Raw genomic sequence first — 10,449 nt, 5'->3', positions numbered from 1 at the left:
GTCCTCCCTGGACTGACCTATCTCCTCCCTACCTCCCCACCTACACTCCCCTTTACTGGCTCCATCCCCGCCTCTTTGACCTGTCTGTTTCCTCTCCACCTATCTTCTCCTCTATCCATCTTCTATCCGCCTCCCCCTCTCTCCCTACTTATTTCAAAACCCCCTTCCCCTCCCCCATTTCTGATGAACGGTCTAGGCCCGAAACGTCAGCGTTCCTGCTCCTATGATGCTGCTTGGCCTGCTGTGTTCATCCAGCTCTACACCTTGTTATCTCTTATTAAAGTCAAATGTTATCAATAGCACAGACTTGAATTATTTGGATACATTCTGTACCTGGATTTGGTTTCCCAGTTCTATATTCTTCAGAGTTGAAAAATCTGTAAGATAAAGGAAATAATTCAACTGATTTCAGCAGTACATACTCTGCTTGATGAAAAGTGGCCAGAAACATTCAACATTATTCTACTGAATGATGAAAGATGAAGACAAAGAAGGACCATGTGGTACACCAACACTGGTAAAGAGTACTGTTGCACCAAACGGCCTGTTTCTCATGGAAACTGTTATTCAGCAAGATTACTTAAAATTCTAAAGATAAAGAAGCAACTCCACATGGAGCAATATCAACAATTGCAATGGAGACAAAACTTAAACAGAGGCTAATATCGGAAAAAGGAAAAGAGAGGCAACGCTAAACATAGGCTGCTTAGACAGCAAGGCTGGGCAAATAATAAGGAGCAGCCAGGAAAAGGTAGAAGGTTTGCACAAATATTTTGCATCAGTCTTCACAGAAAAGGATGCTAATATCATTACCAACAAAAAAATCAAGAAATTAAGAGGCTAAAGAGAGTAGGGAAGAAATAAAGTAACTATCACTAGAGAAAAATTAAAGGGAAACTAAAAGGTTGATAATTTCCCTGGATCTGATGGGTTGCATCTTAGAATTTTAAAGGAACTAGCTACAGAGATAATGGATGCACTGGTAGTAATCTTCCAAGAATCCTTAGATTCCTGAAAAGGATCAGAAGATTGAAAAACTGCGAATATAGCAAAAAGGTAATTACAGGCCAATTAGTTTAACATGTCATTGGGACATGGAACAGTCTATTGTCAAGAATCTAATAGCAAAGCATTTAGAAACACGTAATATAATCATGCAGAGTTAGCATGAAAAAGAAATTATGCTGGGCAAATTTTTTATGGTTTTTTGAGTCGGTAACAAGCAGGGCAGATGAAGGATACCATTAGATGTAATATATTTGGATTTCAAAAAAGCATTTGATAAAGTACCAAAGGTTACCGAAGGTTAGGTAATAAGGTAAAAGCCTATGGAGTTGGGGTTAAAGTAAAGCCATGTCTCTGTTATGGATTAGGCCAAACCCCTTCAAAATATTCAAAAGATAGTCTACACCCTAATATTTTCTTAGTTTAAAGGTAAATGTAAGGTGTTGTGTTCCAGATGCAATTTGATCGGTCAAACAATTGGATTAAATGCAAAACACACTTTATTCATCCACTATATTTAAATTCCAACAAAAGAAAGAAGGAATTGGAATAACTCAATGCTACTGGAAAACTTAACAGAAAAATAGACACAGTAAGTATTACTAACTAACTGTTCCAACATAGTAACAGGCCATAAGCATACCCTGGGCAAAAGGCAAATTCAGGAAACAGATTGTCTCACATGCAACTCCTGTAACAGGCAGCAAACCCCAAGCTTATGGCTGTAACTGAGAAAGAAAAAAGAAATAGCTTTCACTTCTTCAAGACACCAGCAACAACTGCTGAAAGCTAAACTAAAAACCCTGGTTCTGTGGGTGGGAGCTTGACGACACCCACTCAGGCTGCTTCTATTGTCTCAAATTTTTAAAAACAACCTAAGTGTTCAGAAGTTGTCTATCTTCTCATAGATTGCTCGGTACCTCTGCTTTAGAACTTCTCTAAAAAGAAACAGGACAAAATAGCCTCTTAAATCCATGGCATTGTCACTTCCCAGAGGACCATATAGCTGCTCTCTCATTAGACAGAGACATTTGGTAGTTAGTTTAATCAGAGGGTTATCATACCTTGGGTTGATAAGGTGATATACTAACATGGCTTGAGAATTGGCAACCTAATAGAAGACAATGATTTGGGATAACAGAAGCATTTTCAGGATGGCAACCTGTAAATAGTGGAGTGCTACAGGGATCAGTGCTGGGGCCACAAATGTTTACAATATATGGTAATGATTAGGATGATGGAAATGAATGTACTTTTGCATAATAATGTATTATTATACAAAAATAGATGAGTAAGCGACAGTATGAGATAGTTCGGTCTAAAGGAATGGTGGTGGTTCAACAGATATCTGCCGAGTAGTGAACCATTCCAAGAATGGCATGTGGTAAATGGGGCAGAAATCAGTGAGTGATGCCATAGGAGTGTGGTAAGTAACTAATGAGGTGACTTTGGTAAAATAGGGCAAGAGAACTCACTGGACCACAAAATGAAACCCCCCCCCCCCCCCACTAAAATCTTAGCCAAAGAAACACAAGAATTAACCCACAACAAGAGTTTCACCCTGAACCACAAAGCTATTTAAAAAGAACTTTGTGTATTTATTTTGCTGTTAATGGTACACTTCAGCACCATCTAACTTGCAAATTGAAAGACATTCCTTATTTTTGAAAGGTTTTTATTAACTAGAAGTGCATTTTTGATTAATGGAAAACAGTTACACAACTGTTCTGCAATTGATTTGAACTTTAGGTTCAGATGCAGTCACAGGACCAAAGCTAAGCAAATTACATTATAGATGTATGATCTTATCAATTCCCCAGTATTTGACAGAAACTGCAAACAAGAAATTGTGAAAGCATGTCTCATGAGTCAGAGAATACTCAGGGGTCAGAAATATTACAACAGCTATTGGGATAGTGGAATCCTGCTTGAGAAACATTACTCTGAACTCCCAGGCTGTTATATGTGATATTTGTGCACTTTGGGTGTGTTAATGCTATAGCTGTAGTGTCAGTGTGAAGCTATTGTCCTTCACACTGACAGTACCAGTAGACTGTAACTGCAACCCAAATCCAATGTCACTACAGAACTCAACAATAGAACAAAGTGGCCATTTTCTACATAGATGAAGTCTAACATCACTCTGCTCTGGAGTGGGTTTGGGCCATAACACATGGTTTATTCTCCTTAATATTGGTGCCAAGCTAAAATAGCGTTGCACTAATGCTAAAATTATTGTACAAGTGTAAGACTTTTGTGGGCTTGCTAAAAAGATTTCTGAAATTTGATTCATAGATTGTGTATGATGCCAAAAAGGTCAGAATTCATTGCCCATTCCTATTTGCCCTTTGAACGTGGGCTTGAGTCACCTTTTTGAAACATTGATGCCTGTGGAGAACAAGTGGGTAGGCAATTTCAGGGTATGGATTCAGTGATGCTGAAGGAACAGTGATATTTTCCAAATTAGGATGATATGCCACTTCGTGCTTCCATCCACCACTATCTGCCCTTGCCTTTCTAGGCGATAGAGATTGACAGTTTGTAAGGTGCTATCAATAATTCCTTGGTAGGTTTCTGCATTGGATCTTATGTTGATGGTGAGGGAATGAATGAAGAAAGTGGCAGATATAGTGTTGACCAAGCAGGAATCTTTGCTATGTTCATGTTGAACTTGGAGTCATTCAGCACAGAAACAGACCCTTTGGACCAACTCATCGGCACTCACCAAACACCCCAATCTGACCTAGTCCCATTTGACAGCATTTGGCCCATTGCCCTCTGAACCCTTCCTATTCATATACCCATCCGGATGCCTTTTAAATGTTGTAATTGTACCAGCCTCCACCACATCCTCTGGCAGCTCATTCCATACACGCACCACCCTCTGCGTTAAAAAGTTACTCTCAGATTCTTTTTAAATCTTTCCCCTCTCACCTTAAACTTATGCCTTCTAGTTTTGGACTCCACCACCCTAGGAAAAAGACCTTGGTTATTTACCCTACCCATGCCCCTCATAATTTTATAAACCTCTACAAGGTCACCCATCAGCATCGGATGCTCCAGGGAAAAAATCCCTGGCCTATTCAGCCTCCCCATGTAACTGAAACATTCTAGTCCCAGGTACATCCTTGTAGATCTTTTCTGTGCCCTCTCAAGTTGTAACAACATCCGTCCTATAGAAGGGAGATCAGAATTGTACATGGTATTCTAAAAGTGGCCTCAATGTTCTGCACAGCCACACCATGACATCCCAACTCCTATACTCAATGTTCTGACCAATGAAAGCAAGCGTGCCAAACACCTTCTTCACCACCCTGTCTACTTACAATTCCACTTTCAAGGAACTACGCACCTGCACCCCTAGGTCTCTTTGTTTGGCAACACTTCCCAGGACCCTACCACTAACTGTATAAGTCCTGCTCTGTTTTGCCTTACCAAAATGCAACACCTCACATTTAACTAAATTAAACCTCATCTGCCACTCCTCAGCCCTTGGCCCTTCTGATCAAGGTCCCATGTACTCTGAGATAATCTTCTTTACTGTCCACTACACCACCTGTTTTGGAGTCATCAGCAAATTTACTAACCATTCCTCCTATATTCACATCCAAATCATTTATATAAATGACAAAAAGCAGTAGACTCAGCACCGATCCTGGTACAACGCTGGTCACAGGTCTCCAGACAGAAAAACAACACTCTACCACCACCCACTGTCTCCTACCTTTAAGCCAATTCTGTATCCAAATTGGCTATCTCCCCCAGATCCCATGTGATCTAACCTTACTAACCAGTTGACCATGCGGAATCTTGTCAAACGCTTTACTGAAGTCCATATAGACAACATCTGCCACTCTGCCTTCATCAATCTTCTTGGTCACCTCTTCAAATAACACTCAATCAAGTTAGTGAGATATGATTTCCCATGTACATAGCCAGGTTGACTATCCTTAAGCAGTCCTTTGCCTTGCTTTTCCATTCAGAAGCAACAGCAGCTCTCAAAGCCACAATCCTCTCCCGTTCACCACTGCCTTTTCTTGAGTGTTACTGGAGTTTGACTCCTTCAAACAAGTAGAGATTATTCTATATCACACCTTGCAGATTTTGGACAGACCATGTGACAGGAGAAGAGTCACTTGCTGCAGAATTCCCAACAACTCCATTCAGAAGCAGAATCTTATGATATTTGCCCTCAATGTCTAAGCTGATAAACTGTATGAAGCACTAGTGAGCACATAGAATCTCTACGAAGTGCAAACAGGCCATTTAGCCCATCAGAGAAAACCTATGCAGACACAGGGAGAATGTACAAACTCCACACAGACAGCCTCCTGAAGCAAGGCTGGAATTGAACCCCGAGCTTCTGGCACTGTGAGGCAGCAGTGCTAACCATTGAGCCACCACACCGCCATCTATATTTTCCTTGTTCTGGAAACTTTAATCACCTCATCCCTCCCCCTCTCCCCACCTTAAATTATTTTAAAGTCCTTGTGGCCACCCTATCTGGTTTTCCTAATAGTGTTAGTGGAAATGCACTCCATTGAGAAGTTAATGCCGTCAGAAAGGGAATGAGTGAATAAAGTTACACGTTAAGTGTCCTACAGAAAAAGGGGGACAAGAAAACATTTGTTATTGTGTTCATGTTCTTGTGTACATTCAGCGTCATGATATCTGAACTTTGGTTCACGAAACGCAGAACAAAAATCATGCTGTAAATGACAACTGAATGCTCTTCCAACTGTTGCAAAATTATCAAAGAATTCATACTCCTTTATGATGGGAGCAAGCTGGGTGCCCAGGTCTTCACAGTAGAACCATCTTTCAAACAGCACATCAGTGGAATTGTCAACATAGTATCTGTCAAAAGAAATCTAAGCATTAATCTTGGCATTGCATCTTTTAGCGAAATATCATTGTTCCTCACAGAAATGCAAAATAAAAACCCAATCTTGTCTGAATGGCAATCTTAAAAGTGTAGTGCCAAATTCAGTGGAATATATAGTTATGCTCAAACTTCCAGATAAACCTGCTTTGAAAGTTTAGGAACACAATTGAGCCGGCAAACCCAGGACATGAGGAGTAAATCATTTCTGCTGCAGTATGAACTATTGAAATTTTTCTTCTACAATAAATAGAACTATTTATTTCATTACCAAACACCAATGAAAGACGGTTTCCTCAATGTACCGGATATTGTGAAGCTATAAACTTATTTATAAGGAGTGATTTATGATTTCACCAATGATATCATCATTATTGTTCCAAGGATATTACTTTGTGAATGTATATTCCTAATGTACATTACAGTTTTTTTTTGTGAAATCTAACTACAGAACAGAATTCTTCCTTAGCAAAATGTTGGATTAGACACTCTCACTAACCCTATTAAAATGCAGTTTTCTAATTAGCCATTCGAAGGTCTGCCAATTGCACTCAGATTTTCTATTGAGTTTTGGCAGCATTCTTGGTCTCCCTGGATAACTTCAGCTCTGTAAAAAACAAAAGAACTGCAGATGCTGTAAATCAGAAACAAAAACAAAAAAGTTACTGGAGAAGCTCAGCAGGTCTGGCAGCATCTGTGAAGAAAAATCAGAGTTAATGTTTCGGTTCTGGTGACCCTCACCGGACCCGAACCGTTAACTCCGATTTCTCTTCACAGATGCTGTCAGACCTGCTGAGCCTTCCCAGCAACTTCTGTTTTGACTTTGGCTCCGTGTGTTTTTTCCCCTTAGGAGGAAGCTCCCTTTCCTGATTTCTTCAGCTTCCAGCTTTCTTTAGTCTATCTTTCCAATCTTTAATCTCTTTGATCTTTTCATTGAGATCTTTTGCAATGGTTTGCTTGGTATCCTCAGTTCTTATACTATGAAGGACTGTAATGTATAACTTTTAACTTTATTTTTCTACTATATACTAAGAAGGACTGAAATGGTTAACTTTTAACTTTATTTCTTTATTTTTCTACTTTGTACCTAAGATTTTGTCCCCGGGTACCTTTGTACCTAAAATGGTGCCGGGAATGGTGACATTGTACAGTTTTCACCGCACTCCTGTACTTCAATACATAGGATAATAAAATTTATTTTTAATTCTAATTATATCCTTATCAATGCTAATCTATCTCCTGTGAACCACTGCACTACTTATTCAACTACATCCCATCTCAACTGTGCCACTGTAGCTATTGACAGTGGTGGAACTGAGGTTCTGCAGTACAAGGGGTTTTATAAGCCAGAGGCGTAACAGTATAGGTTATGGTAATACAAGAGTTATACTACTGAATTTGTAATTCAAGTTAGCTGCTGTGAGAATACACAAAGCATCAGTTCCAACCCGACAGAGCAACATGAGAAATTGAAATTAGCTTAAAAAATTGGCAATTAATGGGTTGCCAGTAAAAGCATTCATAAACTTGTTCGATTGTCATAGTGGTTCACTCTTTAATAATATTCCATTAGTTTTTCTTCAACTAGAGGATCCATGAATCTTGACTCTTACTTTACCTGAGTCCATCTAACTCTGTCTTCAGCCTCGTCCTTTCAAAGACCAACCCCACCGTGTTTGCCTGTCGCTGAGGGGAATGAGGTACTCGAGCTGGTAGCAAAAACATCTGGGGTTGGGGTGGGAAAGGAAAAGAAAGATTGTCTCAGTTGGCTGGTTTGCAATGCAGAGTGATGCCAACAGTGTCGGTTCAATTCCTACACTGGCTGAGGTTTCCATGAAAGACTCTCCTTCTCCATCTCTGCCTTCAGCTGTGGTGACCGTCAGGTTAAATTTTTTCTGACTGATGAGACAGCAGCCTTATGGTCTGGTAGGAGTATGACAATTTTACCTTTAGTTCTCAGTTGCATCCTTCTGTTTCCATTTTTAAATGTACTTTCAATGATGTTCATTCTCATCACCAGAATTAAAACATTACTAGTGGCAGAGGAGAGACCACCTCTTCAATACTTTCAGCCTATCTATCAGTGCTTTAGTAATTGCCATTTCTTAAATATTCACCATTTCAACTGAGAAATGTTATTTCATCTACAGGAAGTCAATCTGAGCTTTCATTCATAGGCACAAAGAATTCTCCATTCCATCACTTCTCCTGGAAGGACCCCCTAAAAAAGACACCTCTTTGACAAAGCTTTACTTTGCTTTCCCCCCTATGCTTCAAGTTTTTTGATCATGTAGATTATTTGTTTATTATTTGATAAGACCGCTCAGGAATCGTTCAAGTATTGGAAAGTAGATTGCAATTCTTTCCGTTTTTATTGGAAAGTAGAGGTTGTTTGTTAGGACTGTCCTTTTGCAGGATAGTGTAAGGAGTGCATGTTTCCTCAGGAACTGTTTTACCTCCCAAATAGTATTAATACTGAATATTCTCCCGACCTTTCTTAACTCTGAGATTCATCCCATTGGATTGGACAATAATTATTGGACTTCTCTAACAGATGTAAAAAGGAATGTTTTAAAACAGAAAAGTTCAAAAGAAACTCCACTTACCTCTCCTTCTCGAATGTGCACATCTTTATGTTTTCCTTTCTCTATGATCTTCAGGCACATGTCACCTTGGCATTGGTAAAACAACTAAAAAAAAAATTAACTGAAACACATACCTGATCAGTACAACAAATACCTATTTTGCTTCACAAAAGGCTATGGTAAAACAAGATAATATTGAGTAAGAAAGTGGACGAAGAATAGCAAACAGGAGCAGAACGTTCCCATGGTTTCTTTGAGTGTCAGGGAGAGCACATTAGATGGCGTTCAACATGTCACTCCCAGCACCAAGAAAATGTAGCGCCAACTGCCGACAGATCAGCTCTTTATGAATTGACAGGTCAGCATGGGCTGAAAGCATCTGAATCCTAAAGTTTACTCTGCTGGCCTTCCAGTAGCAAGAAGTTAAATACCTTTTATACCATTTTGTAGAGTGGGGTAATGGGGAGAGGAGGTTCAGAGGCAAAGACAGGGGTGTGAATATCATTCAGGAAACTAACCACTTTGTTTACCCACTGGGGAAGCTAATGATTTGGGAGATGGCAAGTTGAGGCTCTCACATAGCCATTAATGGACCACTGAAGAATATTCATTGGTGAGAGGTCAAAAACTTTGTCCAAGGACATTCTCACCTAGAACTTAGTGAGGTGTTGAGAAAAGTGCGAGTTTCTCTCCAGGGCAAACTGGCCCAACTATTTCCCTTTCTTGTCACCTCCAGGGAGAGGAAAATTGCACCCTAGGTGTTTCTAAGATAAAATATGTTGGTTGGGTGAAATGTATTGGGTTGGTTACCCTAGGAATCAGTGATGTGACAATTACTTCATCTAAGTTAAACCAATGATGATTCTGAAGCCCAATCCAAATGAGCCAAATTTGCAGATTAAACCAAACTAAGTATCAGGGGAAGCTCAGAAATGATAGAATGAGTCATTCAAAGCATTTAAATGGAAGGGACAATGACAACTGCTAACACTTAAAGCTCAATGTAAAGTATATGACATAGGAAGGAAATATAGGTTTTTCAAAACTTACTCAATGAGTACTGTTAAAGTGACTCAAAGAGCTCAATAAGCTCCTCAGTCAGAGCAACAAGTGAAAAAAACCAAAACAATGCACTGCAAGACACAGAACTGATCACCAAGCTGCATAATGTTCTGTTTGAGATATACCTTGAGTCCTGTATACAGGTCATTAAGGCGCATGAGAAATAGTCAAACATTGGAAACAGTGTGGAAAAAGTATTGTGAATTTATGCTAGAGGACCTGGTTATGAAGAAAAATGACAGAAATTTATGTTTCATTGCCTGAACAGGTATCTGAATTGTGCTGTTGTAGACATTTACAAGTTAGTGAAGGGAATGTAAATGTTACGTCCAGAATATCACTTTAAACTGCAAGAGATGTTTAAGGCAGCACAAGGTTTGAACTAGCAAAGAGATAAATTTAACACTAACAGCAAGAAAAACTTCTTTACACAGACAGAATTTATACTGGAATGGATTCCCAGACAAATTTGCAGAGGTAAAAATTCTGGGATCGTTTTAGAAATATTTGTTTAGATTTGTAGGGACTTCTTGATTAGTTGGAATAACATGCATCAACAGCAATTGCTTATCCACAAGTAGCATGTGATTGTATTTGGGTTTCACAATTTGTCATTGATCAGAATTAGTATTACACACAACTCTGGATGTATAAATTCATCAGTATATCACACTATCTACTAAAAAAAGGAGGTCTCAGTTTTGATCTTCGATCTGTACTGAATTTGTTGACACAAGCTGTAAGGTGAGACAAAAATTCCCAACAGTTTATGGATATAGAGATAGTAGGAACTGAAGATGCTGGAGAATCTGAGATAACATGGTGTAGAGCTGGATGAACACAGCAGGCCAAGCAGCATCAGAGGAGCAGGAAGGCTGACGTTTCGGGCCTAGAAGGTAAGTGAAGGTAGTGAAG

The 10,449-nt window shown here is 39.4% G+C and overlaps 1 protein-coding gene across 1 annotated transcript in view; it reads right to left on the bottom strand.

Moving 5' to 3' along the window:
• Window positions 1-283: 283 nt before the first annotated feature.
• haao (3-hydroxyanthranilate 3,4-dioxygenase) overlaps window positions 284-10,449 on the bottom strand; it is a 22,306-nt gene continuing 12,140 nt past the window's right edge. The window contains exons 2-5 of the mRNA XM_048601334.1: window positions 8,494-8,577; window positions 7,506-7,612; window positions 5,773-5,862; window positions 284-377 (exon numbers count right to left, since the gene is read on the bottom strand). Coding sequence (XP_048457291.1) covers window positions 284-377; window positions 5,773-5,862; window positions 7,506-7,612; window positions 8,494-8,577 — 375 coding nt within the window. The remainder of the gene's footprint in view (window positions 378-5,772; window positions 5,863-7,505; window positions 7,613-8,493; window positions 8,578-10,449) is intronic.

The sequence above is a fragment of the Rhincodon typus genome, chromosome 9, assembly GCF_021869965.1.
Source record: "Rhincodon typus isolate 14 chromosome 9, sRhiTyp1.1, whole genome shotgun sequence".
NCBI lineage: Eukaryota > Metazoa > Chordata > Chondrichthyes > Orectolobiformes > Rhincodontidae > Rhincodon > Rhincodon typus.
Note: the sequence above shows the minus strand (reverse complement) of the source record. Positions and strands in the feature narration are given on the sequence as shown.